This window comes from Asterias amurensis, chromosome 11, assembly GCF_032118995.1.
Source record: "Asterias amurensis chromosome 11, ASM3211899v1".
Taxonomy (NCBI): Eukaryota; Metazoa; Echinodermata; class Asteroidea; order Forcipulatida; family Asteriidae; genus Asterias; species Asterias amurensis.
This window is the reverse complement of record NC_092658.1, coordinates 5,761,032-5,775,042: the sequence shown is the minus strand read 5'-3', so window position 1 is coordinate 5,775,042 and position 14,011 is coordinate 5,761,032. Positions and strand designations below refer to the sequence as shown.

The following is a 14,011-nucleotide window of genomic DNA, read 5'->3' as shown; positions in this document are numbered from 1 at the left end:
TCACCTTTGACCTACATTTATTTCACATAGAGATACGCAGTCAAATTATACACGTACATCTCGCATGTACTTGTATACTTGGTATACATGTATTACACAAGTGGACATACAGCATGCAGACGGCCGAAAGTAAGCTTTCCATATCTGTGTTTTGATTGGTCGTCCGAGGTGACCTCAGACCAATCAAAACAACACAGATACAGTAGTTTTTAGTCGCTGCATTTATCCAATGATATCATGGTATCCAATGCAATCACTGGATCCGAGTAGCAGGTACTTGTCTTTATCCTTGCGAATAAAGACAGGGGCCCAGTCTAAGACAAGGTTTAATAATCATCGGTCAAGGCGCTATTCAGTATTTATGCCAGCTTCTCTTTATTTCCACAATTGCATTAATTCCAACTCCCCTCAAATAAATGACTAACATCCAGTCAAAATGTCAAACTTTGTATATTATTTTATTTTACACAAAAATCATGAAACCTTCAACTCAAATCAATAACATTTGCAGTCAAAATAATTGTTTAAGGATGATTTCTTTTTTGTGTCAAACACACAAAAACTTATTTGGTTTAGGAAGTAGGCACAAGGTGAAAAATAAGGACAAAATTAATCCATGGAATACCGATGATGTAATGACAAGAGACAATCAAAATGGTCATGATGGTTGCAATAAATATTATTCACACAAAACACCCTCCTTCATGCACAAAGTAAAACAAAATAATGTAAATGTTTTGAAGTTTCAGGCCATCTTTAATGCCATTTTTTTTTTTTTAATTTAATACTTGCTGTATGTGTTTTAAACACAAATCAACTCTTGGGCTCATCTCATCTTACATTATTCTCACACCAAGAGTTAGGAATCCGGAAGAAAAAATCCCAAATATTAAGTAATTTCTGTGCATGCCGTTGCTGTTAAACAGATAATATATTTAGTGCTAGAAGGTCGTTAAGTGAAATTTCATGTTTGTAACAATCCATTGAGCATTGCACCGTACGCCTGTTTCAGACAGGCTGAACCAAATTCTGAATTAAGTTCATGAAAAGTTTGATATCTGAAACAGCGACTGGACACGCTGAAAAGTCAAAAGATCGCCTGTTGATGTCGATCGGAACAACTCTGGAGCGCCTTGGTCAAGAGCAGCAATCTTGTCAAGAGCTGAGGCAATGTAAATGATATGTTAAGTTAGCCTGTTTATTTGGGTCGACCTAGAGTAGCTCCTTATCTAATTGGTTCGGTGCAACTCTTGTGTGCATATCTGAATCAGACATGAATCAGATGGTTATGAATCAGATGGAAAAAAACTACAACCAAACACAACAGGTTTTTTTCTCACAAAGTTTATATTTACCTTTGCCAAGTAAATAACTTGGTGAAGATACATCCAAAAGAACTTAACTAGCTTCAAAATTGATCATGAAACCAGAAAAAAAAGAGTTAGCTGTTGCAAACTGCTTATCAACCAAATGCAAAGAATAGTGCCCCGAGTACGTTTGGACACAAGCAGAGTCTTTTCTCGAAAGCTAAATGAGAAACACTCTGTAACAGCCGACGTATCTGGCCATTCGTTATCTTTTGCATAACTAAAATTTATGAAATTCATACAAATAAGGACCTTATAGCACTAAACTGATCATGCCCAATGTCATAAAGCTCATAAGCAAAAATTGTATGTTTTTTTCTGCTAAGCAGAAACGAGCAGGGAACCAGTCAAAACCTATATACACTACGTGGTATTTAAGCTCACTGCTGGTATCCTGTATGGTAGGCAGGATTTTTCTGTGCTAAGCAATTGTTTGTGCTTAACAGCTTTATGAAACTGGGCCCATACATATCGCATTCATTCTCTACACACTCTTACAAGTGCGCCTTTAAATTTACTCAGCTCAAAACATCATCAGACAAATGAAAAACAAAAATCTATTTAATTTTTTTTTTCAAATAAGAGAATCACACAAATGTATTAAAAAGGCACCTTTTTCCAGAGGCACTTTTTAATTACAAAACTTTAAAATTTGTATTGATTGCTCATCGTTGCTTTCAAACAAAAATTTATACATTTGGAGAATCGTTACATTTTAAAAAATGGCAGTCTTTTTTTTCTAATCTTATAATTTACGCAGAAAGTTTAATTTCTGCACATCAAAACTTATGGTTCTCTGTAAAGTGAAAAATATGTACACTTACTTCATTGAAAAAAAACAGAGGGAAAAAAGAAAGTTGAAAATAAAAAGGAGTGAAAATATAAAAATAATGGAATAAAAACATGTACATGTATGAAGGTCGGTTTATAGTCGGTCGCACGATGGTCGCGCAATAAAAATCTCAACGCGCGTTCCTAAAAAACACAGTTTATAGTCATTGCTGAGGTCTATAAACTGTGTTTTTTTATGATCGACTACAACTCGGTCTTAACAAATTACTTTGAAATATTTTAAGAATACATCTATTTAACCCGCTGAAACGTAAAGATTTGATAATAAATAAAGTAGATCAAGAATACAGAGATAACTGGATCTTAATTTAAGACACTTCTGACAAAATATCAACAGTTTATACAAACAAACACAGAGGAACAAACAACCAATCCAAAAACATCTCATAAATCTTTGCACAATTATCAGATTTAAAATCAATCTCATGCTGACATATCAATTCAAATGTGCCAGAAACCAACGCTTAAAGAGGGTCAAAAACAGCGAGGAAAAGTTTGTTTTTATTCTCTTAAAATAATAATAACTTGTTCTGATAAAGCGTATTTTACAATAACGTATCAATGCGTTTTACATTAGTGGCCTGGTCATTGGGCCCATAACATCCCTTTAATCTTTCTCAGCTCCCCGGGGAGTATACAGCTCGAGCTGCCGTGGCACTTTTTCACACACAATACCAACCTCTACCCTAGCAGATACCCAACTAAGGCCACAGGAGTTCATTTTGCTTATTGTTTAAGTTTAAGTACGACCCAGCAAACTCTCTGCCAAATATTTTCCCACATAAAACTTGCTAAAACTTTAATTTAAGACGAAAATTTTAAACCAAATGCCGCTAAATCAATGCCCCCTCCAAAAAAAAACCTTTTCAAGTTATAAACCAAAAATCTTTTAAAAATGTACACATGGAGAGTGTTAAAATATATTTTCTATACAGATGATAATCTGGGCCCAATTTTATAACGCTGCTTAAAGGCAGCGGACACTATTGGTAATTGTCAAAGACTATTCACAGTTGGTGTATCTCAACATAAGCATAAAATAACAAACCTGTGAAAATTTGAGCTCAATCGGTCATCGAACTTGCGAGATAAAAATGAAAGAAAAAAACACCCTGTCACACGAAGTTGTGTGCGTTTAGATGGTTGATTTCGAGACTTCAAGTTCTAAATCTGAGGTCTCGAAATCAAATTCGTGGAAAATTGCGTCTTTCTCTAAAACTATGGCACTTCACAGGGAGCCGTTTCTCACAAATGTTTTATACCATCAACCTCTCCCCATTACTCCTCACCAAGTAAGGTTTTATGCCAATAATTATTTTGAGTAATTACCAAGAGTGTCCACTGCCTTTAACGAAAAGAAAACAGGTGTAAACATATTTCACAGGTTAGCAAAAAAATAAGGCAGCCATTTTGCACGTTCACCATGGAATTGTATTGTTTGTCATTCATTTTCGTGGAGTAAGCACCGGAAGGTTAGCATGCCTTTTCACGTGCTTACGGTTAGCAGGGCTGTGAAATGGAAACCGTACAGTAAGCAAAAAATAGGCCGTTAAAGGAACATTACAGAATTGGTTTAAAAAAAAAAAAAATGTGAAGATCACAGATTACATAACACTTACACGATCTAATGATGATGATAGTAGAAAATATCCCTTGAAATATTTCTGTCTGAAAAGTCTTATTTGATAAGAAATAAAACTAATTTCCTGTTTGGAGTGTATCGCTCAGTAAGCATTTTATATAAAAAAATTAAATCGGTGTCATGCAAAATGTGTAATCGGTTTTTCACTATTTTTATTAGCAAAAACCAATTCTGTAATGTTCCTTTAGGCAGCTCTATGAAATTGATAATCTGTGGTGAGACTAAGGTGTATTAGCAAACGGATGGTCGTCCATAGGACCACCAGCCGACCAGGCTTGTGATGGCTGCTTCGGGGGCTGGTTGATCGACTTCTGGGGAAGCATATTACGTTTCTTGTGTCCCTTGACGTTGGGCTCCAGCTCGTGGAGACGCGTAAGTAGGAAATGCTTATCGCGTCCCTCCTAGATTGAAAAAAAACAAACATACCATTACTCACCAGCCTCACAAAAACTACCAGCAATTTTTATTTGTTTAATGAGAGGTCACCTGACATCACATGGCCAGACGGACACTTTAAAGGCAGTGGACACTATTGGTAATTGTCAAAGACCAGCCTTCACAGTTGGTGTATCTCAACATATGCATAAGATAACAAACTTGTGAAAATTTTAGCTCAATCGGTCGTCGAAGTTGCGAGATATTAGTGAAAGAAGAAAAAAACCTTGTCGCACCATTGTCACACAAAGTTGTGTGCTTTCAGATGCTTGATTTTGAGACCTTAAGTTCTAAATCTGTGGTCTCGAAATCAAATTCGAGGAAAATTACTTCTTTCTCGAAAACTACGTCACTTTAGAGGGAGCTGATTCTCACAATGTTCACTGCAAGACGACTACAAACTTGCCAACTGTTTACAATAATGCACTTCGAAATTGACTTCTCGGAGAACTGTAGAGGGTGCACTGAGATGCTACTGAGTGACAAAGAAAACGATAAACTCACCAGTACAAGCTGTTCTTTCAACCTGCTAACAAGTTCCATGTGAGCAGACGCAATGGCGTGGTAGTAGTACAGCGTCAATCTGTATATCAACAAAGATTGTGGTCAATGATTTTTATTTAATTATTTATTCAATTATTAATTAATTTTTATTTGTTTATTTATTATATATTTTGTTAATTTTTCTGACAATACAATATTTGTAAGCAGAGGCCGTCCAGGGAAAGGCAAAAGTTAAAAAACGTCACCCAAAAAGATGTGCCCTCCCAGACCTTGCTCATTTAAAAGAGTACAAATTCATATATTATACTAGATGTTAAATTTGCATTGGGATAAAGAATATTCATCTTGGCTTTTAAATACCCATATACACAGATGTGTATTTGGATACACAGATGTGTATTTGGAACTGTATATTCAATACTTACCCAAGTTCTGTGCAAAAAAAATCACAGGCATATTACTCAGGTGGGATTCGAACCTACGACCTTTGCAATTCTAGAGCAGTGTCATACCAACTAGACCACCGAGATTGCCCGGTAGCTAGAGGCAGTTTGAACCCTATGTTTTAGCAGCGGGTACTAAAAATGATTTAATAGATGTTAAATTTGCATCAGGGATAAAGAATAATCATAAAATAGAAACTTACAATAGAATGGTGACGAATGGCACCACGAAGGCTGCCGAGCCAATAAACGTAAAGAGTTCCTCAAAGAAGTTATTGAATTGTTCCACTGTTGTAGTGACTGTTGACCACATGGTAAGCTGTCCACGGAACGGCCCACAGCCACGGGAAGGTTCAATCCTGAGACAGAAACACAAGAGAAATGATAATAATAGGCATTTGACATGGGCCATATCAATCGGAAATATTAAAAATAATTTGAGGAAATTTTAATCTGTTCATATTGAATGAACAGATTAATATCGTACTCAGTATTGTCACTTTTTTTTGCGACAAGGGTGTTTTTTCCTTTATTAATCTCCCAGTTTTATCTTCCTACGTGAGCGGTAAACTAGAGCTGTCAATTCAAGACTCATAACCTCCTACAACTCTAATGCTACTTCCATGCTACTTACGCGCCAACGGAATACCCCACAGGTACGATACACAGCATGAAGGTGATGAGCAAGATAACCATGAAGAAGATGCCTGATCTGGAGGCACGGAATGGACGAGAGGACGGCACCATGTTATAGAGTAGGCTCCACTTCTTGAGGTAGAAGAAGACGAAACACTTGAAGAGGCTGATGGCTGGAAGGAAGGGGCAGTAGAAGGAACCAATCCTGCAAGACGAGGGGATAAAACAGCTTATCGTTCTGAATCACTTCGAGGAAATCAGAATGACATTATTTTCATTTCAAATATATTTTTAATTCTTCTAGAGAGCACGACAATGAAAATTTAAAGTGTAAACCCCCAAAAATGCTTCAATTTGTCCAAATGTTTGCAATCCATATTTTTTTTCAACTTCTTCAATTGGCCACCCAGACAATTTGGAACGATTAAGCTTTTACGCCACCAACTCAACTGCCATTTTGCCAGCGGACCATCACTAGGATCAAACCCAGGGGTCAATTTCATAGCTCTCTGCTAACCCCCGAATAATGCGCTTACGATCACCATTCTCTGCTTGCATCAAATTTCTGTGATAGACTTGTAAGCATAGAGTCCGCAGGTGCACAAGCCAAATTTTCCGCTAACCTGGGAAAAACGCTTGCCGTAAGCACATAATTCCCTGCTTCCACAAGTGCCGATTCTTTAATTACGGTAAGCAGATCCATGACAATTTTAACTTTTGCTCAAGTTCAAATTAAAAATCTTAAAGACAAAAAACCTCTACATACCAACAGAGAGCTTGTGAGTACACGATGGCCAAGACATTCTTTGGGATCTCAAACTCCATGTGGCCAAGTGTTTGTGCGATGCCAAAGTGAAGATGCTTGGCAGCAAACCTACAATATAAACACAAGTACATTGATAATTGTACTTTTTTTTATTTAAGTTATTAATTTAGGCTAACAATCATTAATAATGAAACATTAACAAATGACAAGATTATAAATGAATTAAATTTTGGTTGTGCAGTTAATGGTTCTCAGAAAATTGAACTTAAATATTAATAATATAACATCAAAGTCATTTATAGCGCACATATCTACCAACAAGGTACTCAAGCTGTAACATTTTTACGGAAAGATATATTATTGTAGTTATGATTTCTGAGACCCAATTATTTAGCACCTTCTAAGGGTTTACAAGGTGCTTCGGCGCATATAGCAGCCACAGCCAGGAACACCAGGCGAACCCCTTCTCTAAGCGATAATTGTTACTAGGATCGTTTACGTGCATTAGACAATGCAAGGGACCAATGGGGATACGTCCCATCCGAAGGACAAAATTACTACACTATTCAAGAGCCAGATGTAGAGAAGACAAGGAAGGAAGTTTCAGTTTTAGATGTTGGAATTATTTCAGAGAAAACACTCACAATCCGGTAAAGACTGAAAACTCATTCCACACAGTGCCCCGGGGGTTTTCAAATCGGGGTTGGAAGATGACAAAAAATACCAATTAATCAACCCGACCATCGATAACCTCGGGGTTATGAACAAGAGAAACAGATACACAGGGATGTGATAGGCTGTTGAGAAAAAAACTTCTCTAAGCGCAAAGGGCAAAAGCATGCGAGCTCGAAAAGTTGCCAGCATGAAGCCCAATTCATAAAGCCCTACTCTGCAATCTGGGGCATTATTATAATGGTTATATCTCCATTTGTTTTACAATTATTGATCTTTAAACAAAATAAAAAAATAAAAACAGATAAAAAAAAAAATTAAAAAATGGAATTTCTTATAGTGTAGCTTTTTTTTAATTTCTGGCCAAAATCTGGAGCGGTTATGTCCAACAATCTCTGTTTGATATTACTTACTTTCGCGGGAATTCCACAATCAGCACAACAAGAACGACAGCAGCGAAATCTGTGATGGTCAGTTTGTAGAATTCTTGGCCGACATACGTCTCCCAGCACTGATGAATAAATCAGAAAATGACATTAACTAGAGAACACACAAGAAAAAACACCTTGTGTTGCATAAAACATGAACACCTGGGGCCGATTTCACAAAGAGCTAAAGATTGATATCAAATGCAAATCAATCATAGTTGCTGAAGCAAATTGTGATGTCACAATACAAATCACTATGGTGATACTGACAATTTGTCTTGCGATGAATTAAAAAAATTTAAAAAAACCACTTAAAGTACTGAAGAATAACCTTACTGGTGACTATCGTGTAACTAACTGCTCTTGTGATAAGTCTTGGTTCTGAGAAGAACCAAAAATTTGTCTTGACATTAATACCCCTGCCGTCGATTTCACCAAACTCATCCTAACTTAGGATTAATCTTAGGACTTAGGACGAGTTAAGTTCCCTATCTAAAGACGTAGGACGCATTGAACCCATCCTAGGTTAGGTTGGGTTACTCGTCCTAACTCGAGCGTTTTGTGAAATCGGCCGCAGGTCACTGGGCCATTTAGTTCGTTCATCAAACCATCAGAGCTCCATGGGGAGTATAAAGCCTGTGCAACAAAAATGCACTACTAAGCTAAATCAATCACAAGAACCACCTTTGCAGAATTAACGTAAGAATGATTATCCATGGCTTACCACAAGGCTTCCAGATTTACAGACTCCACAAGCTGTCTCTTCTTCAGCATCACAGACAATCAGCGGAAAGAGTGAGAAGAATAACACTCCAAGGGATGCAAGACGTAGAAACACTGTCCTGTTTAGCCGATAAAAGCAAATACAAGAGTGTTAAAGGCACTGGACACTACTGGCAATTACTCGAAATAATTGTTAGCATAACAAATTACTTGGTATCAAGCAATGAGGAGACAAGATGTTGATGGTATAAAAAATTGTGAGAAACAGGCACAGGCATATTACTCGGTCGGGATTCGAACCCACGACCCTTGAAATTCTAGAGCAGTGTCGTACCAACTAGACACTAAGCTTGCCCGATAACTATTTTGAGAAAGGATTCCCTACAAAGAAATATGGTGTGGATAATTGTTCACCAAAAAAACACATTTGAAACTGAGAAACAATTCACATTGAATCATTTATCCGATTTCTGTTTGGGAATGCTGTGGCCAAAGGTTCGGTTGGTACCCACTGTCACCTCACTTACAGTGGATGCATTCGACGTTCCTGTGAAAATATCGTGACAGCTTTTTTGATGTTTTCTGAACAAGTAGACACTGCACTGCATTCAGCTGAAACTTTCACATGTGACTTTTATTGCATCTTTCCTTATAATTTTGCCTACAACTCAGCATTAAATTTTCAAAAACCAAACCTAAAAGTCTGGAACCCTGACTCTTACCTGACCAGAGTGATGCTGATTTCAAACTGTGGACTATAGTCTTCAAATCGTACGACTACATTGAAGATCAAAGGCACCACGCCATTCAGAATCGTTATTGTGATTGACGGTAAGTAACCAATCAGGAGGCTGGCAAATGCGTTGTCTGTGATTGGCTCATTGGAATGCTGAAATGGAGTAAAATAGTGGAATTAGTGAAAACTATTTTTGGTCTTTTGAAACAACTATTATTGACTTCTGAGAGTGAGACTGTCATTGATTATTTTGTATGAATAAAATCCGGTTCATACCTCCTGCGAATGCGAATGCGATACGAATTATGACGTCACAAATTCACAACGAAATTCGCAGTCAGTTAAGTTGTGCTCAACTCTCTTGCGAATATCGCAATGAAGGCAGAGTTGTGAAGTCAATTTACGTCAAACTAACACCCCCATTCGCACTCAAAGGAAGTATGAACCGGGCTTAATAAGAATAAGGTTCAATCCAATTCAATTTAGAGACATTTATTTTCCGTTTCCATTTCACTTGTTTACAGTGAAAATAGGCATACAAATTAACATTAAATCAAGAAATAATAGAAATACTAATAAGAGAAAATGAAGAAAACCCTGATAAGCAGTTGCGTGTGTTGGGGAAGTCTTACTAACTTATTTAGGACAAGAGACAGGACCAAAAAAAAAAAAAAAAAAAAGAAATTCAAGTCGGATAAACAAATTAAAGAAGAACTAAAAGCACTTTAAAACAAGAAGAACTACATTAAAAATCTGGAACAAAGTGCATTTTTAGTTTTAAAAGCAACACACAGGACATACAGCTTTACACCTCATCCAAAGGACGAAGTACTGGTAAAGTTTCTTGCTTAAGGACACAAGTTTCACGACTGGGAATCAAACCCACACTCTGCTGATCAAATACAGCAGAGCTTGAGTTCTGCGCTCTTAACCGCTTGGCCACGACAATAAAAGGCTAGTCACACTGCAGCAATAACAAAAAACGATAACGATCACAACGCAAAGAGAACGCATTTTATTGGTTGAATTGCTCCGTGCAGAATACGTGCACGCTTATTCAAACAATCGACGGCCTGCCTTGTTAGCGTGATCGTTTTTCATTATCGCTGCAGTGTGACTGGCCCTTAACTCCTCTCGACCAATCAGAATAGATAAACTCTCCCGGTATCCTCACCTGCACAGACAGATCTGTGGTGTAATAGATGAGGTAACCGGCTCCGCCCAAGATCCCCAAGACAACCAGATTCAGCAGAAAGCGGACCGAATACAGTTTGAATTTCTCCATTTTGGTTCTCTTCGCTCGTTTCCTCTTCTGTCTCTCCTCCTCAAGATCCGTCTAAAATTAGACAAACATTAGTTATAATAATAATAATAATAATTGTAATGTATTGTATTTTATTTTATTTTATTTGAAACTGGAACAGACCCCATCACCCTGGGGAGGGTACCAACATTATTAACAATTAGAGAAGAATTCATACAGAAAGGAGTGTTAACTTAATAGAACAACGCACATTGGTAAAGCCTTCACACAGTTTGATTTTCTTTTGTAAAGCGCCTAATGCAAAAAGCCTCTAAGCGCACAAAGAGAACCTTATAATATATAATGAGTGAAAGATACAATTACAAATAAGCAGATTACACATATAAATGAGATTTGAACAGAGACTTCAAAACATTATAAAGAACTAGCCTGGCGAATATGCACAGGAAGACTATTCCAAAGAAACGGTGCGGCTTAAGAAAATGATCTGTGGCCATTAAAAAATGGAAGAAGCTCTTGTAGTTAAAAGCAAGGAGATGATTGTAAAGTCTGAGTAGGTGAATAATGGTGAACAAGTTCAGATAAATAAACAAGCAGGAAGGAAAAGCTCACAGTCAGTGGTCTAGTGGTCGAGGCATCTGCTCCACTATGCAAGGGTCTAGGATTTGAATCCCACCTGACACAATTTCATGGAGCCACTAAAAGGCAAAAGTATACCTTTTGTTTTTGGAACCATTTTAGATTGTTTTAGTCCTGTGTAAATGTAGATATATGCCTTTGCCTCGGTAAGTTCTTTTATAAAAAAAATTGTTTTAAATGTCACATGCCTGTAGTTCGAAACGGATGCTACTGCATTTCAAGTAGGCATTCTTCTCGTCAGTCATGGAGAAATCCCACGCAGCAAAGACTTTGTTGCAAGACTTGTACTGGAAGTCCTCCTGGTTGGATAGACTTTCCTTGAAACCACGGGCAGTACTGAAGAGAAATCAGGAGAAAAGAAATCAACAGTAAATAACAATGATAATTAAAAAAAAAACAGCCTCAAAGCGCCATGTACAAAAACAAAGCGAGATAAAAAGACAAAACTCTTTCAGAACAAATATGTAAAAAAAAAGTTACAATGAATGGATACAATAAGCATCGCTCACTGGTTACAAAATACAAGGGGTATAAAATTTTATGCCATATTATGGCAAAGAAATTAGCAGAAAAAGGGTGTAAAAAAGTGACTGGAGTGGGATTTGAACCTGAAACCTCCATAATAACATGCTCCACCAAATAAGCTGTCTCCAGACATGCCAACCTCTGGGATCACAAAACTGTATTCTGAAACCCCAAAACCTGTATTTTTCATCAAAAACATGTAGTTTTGATAAAACATGCGTAAACGCAGTTTTAAGCCCTGAGACAGGCAAAATGGAGAAGGTGCGAAGGTTATCGAACAGCCTAACCAGTAAATTTAAAATTGAATTAAACAAAATTAAAAATATAAAAAAATTGGCAGAGGTTTCCCTATGGGTGGTAAACCCAATGAAAAAGGTTTTTTATGAACAGATATTGATAAATCATATCTTAAAGATATTGATAAATCATATCTTATTCATATAGAAACCCTTGTTAATATCTTTGTCAAATGGTCAAAAGAAGACAAGTAAAAAACAAAATTAATTTCATTTCAATGAAGAAGACAACAAATCATCCCACAAAGTTTTGTTTCTTGCATTTGGGGTAGTTATCAAATTCATCTTGTATACATCTCGCTTCAGGCGCTCTTTTTGCGTCTCTAAAGTTGGGGAGGTAGTGCTTTCTGCTCTTCCAGCCAGGCTTGTTATCCAGGCCTACATTCGTATGGACTGTGAACTGGTGTAGGACGTAACCCTGTTTCAGCCTCAGGAGTAGGTGGCAACAGCCCCTGGAAAAATAGTTGTAGCCCACAACTCGAAGTGGCCTTCAGGCCTTGTGTGTCTTGCAACTTGCATTAAATTAAAATAAAACAAAGACCAGAATGCTAACTTACTACTGGACCATCAGCAGAAGCGAGAGAAGAAAATAGGCCGCCGTTGTGAGGAGGTAGGCCAGCGGGATGATGTAGACACTGTCTAAGAAGGTGACTAGAGAGGAGCTGTTGGTGTTACTGAACGTCGGTGGGTAAGTACCGTAAAATAACTCAGTCTGCTCCATCCATCCCTGTACAGGAGACGAGGGGGGAAACAAGATGTGATCAGATGAGATTAGTCCAAACGATCTTTTTATTCTATAGAGAGGTTTGGGGTAACATCATGTAATGATAAGGAGTTAATATCAAAGTCTTATATAGCGCACGTATCTACCAAACAAGGTACTCAAGGCGCTGAGTATATACAAGCTTTCAGAAAGATAGGTAATTGCAGTGATGAATTTTGAGACCCAGTTATTTAGCACCTTATAAGGGTTTACAAGGTGCTATGGCGCATATAGCAGCCACAGCCAGGAACACCGGGGCGAACCCCTTCTCTTTTCGAAAAGTGCACTGGGTTCTTTTACATGCGTTACACAACACATGGGACCAACGGCTTTACGTCCCATCCGAAGGACAAAGCAATGGTTAAGTGTCTTGCTTAAGGACACAAATAGAAAAACACTAGACAGCAAGACTTGTATGGTCGTAAGTTTACTGGCCCGACGATGGAATTACTGGCCTCAGTTCTGCCGTCCAAAGTCAATTTCGAGCCCTGACTCATAGCTACTTACCGTGCCACCAATGAAGTCCACAATACATTGATCTGTCTGGCCTTCAGCACACTTGTTGTCCACGTTGTTATTGTACTCCGTCTCGCAGGTAGATGCTGTGGTTAACAAATACAAGTCACAAAATAAATTATTATTAAACGCACCGTTTCTTTGGAGTATTCTTCCTGTGCATATTCGCCAGGCTTGTTCTGTACAAAGTTTCAAGTCCCTGTTGAAAACTCATTATTTGTTTAAAGCTGCTTTTTTTGTAATTTGCTTATTTGTAATTTGTATCTTCCTCTCATTATATATTTTATTGTTCTCTTTATGCGCTTAGAGGCTTTTCGCATAAGCCGCTTGACAAATGTCTATCATTATTATTAATAATAATTAATAATTGTGGCTTCTTATAAAGCGCACATTTCCGTCACCCAGTGACGCTCCTGGCGCTGTAACATACAGTATTTCCTGCCAGATTGTGGGACTACGTTTGAATTATGAGACCTAATTCTGATAGCACCATGTAATGCTTTACAAGATGCTGTGGCGAGCCCCTTCTCTTTTCGATAAGTGCACTGGGTTCTTTTACATGCAATACATAACACATGGGACCAACGGCTTAACGTCCCATCCGAAGGACGAAGCAATGGTTAAGTGTCTTGCTTAAGGACACAAGTGTCACAGCTGGGGATTCGAACCCACACTCTGCTGATCAGAAACACCAGAGTTTGATTTCGGTGCTCTTAACCGCTCGGCCACGCCACTTCCACTATTATTTATAAATGGCTCTGCATGATGCACACACAGTGAAAATGCAACGAGTATGAAGTAAAC

General features: G+C 37.7%; 1 protein-coding gene across 1 annotated transcript in view; it reads right to left on the bottom strand.

The window, feature by feature from the left end:
* Positions 1-373: 373 nt before the first annotated feature.
* LOC139944179 (transmembrane channel-like protein 7) overlaps positions 374-14,011 on the bottom strand; it is a 29,847-nt gene continuing 16,209 nt past the window's right edge. The window contains exons 6-17 of the mRNA XM_071941144.1: positions 13,199-13,293; positions 12,486-12,655; positions 11,296-11,443; positions 10,379-10,540; positions 9,191-9,357; positions 8,470-8,587; positions 7,731-7,828; positions 6,646-6,753; positions 5,878-6,084; positions 5,447-5,602; positions 4,801-4,879; positions 374-4,262 (exon numbers count right to left, since the gene is read on the bottom strand). Coding sequence (XP_071797245.1) covers positions 4,083-4,262; positions 4,801-4,879; positions 5,447-5,602; positions 5,878-6,084; positions 6,646-6,753; positions 7,731-7,828; positions 8,470-8,587; positions 9,191-9,357; positions 10,379-10,540; positions 11,296-11,443; positions 12,486-12,655; positions 13,199-13,293 — 1,688 coding nt within the window. The 3' untranslated portion in view covers positions 374-4,082. The remainder of the gene's footprint in view (positions 4,263-4,800; positions 4,880-5,446; positions 5,603-5,877; positions 6,085-6,645; positions 6,754-7,730; positions 7,829-8,469; positions 8,588-9,190; positions 9,358-10,378; positions 10,541-11,295; positions 11,444-12,485; positions 12,656-13,198; positions 13,294-14,011) is intronic.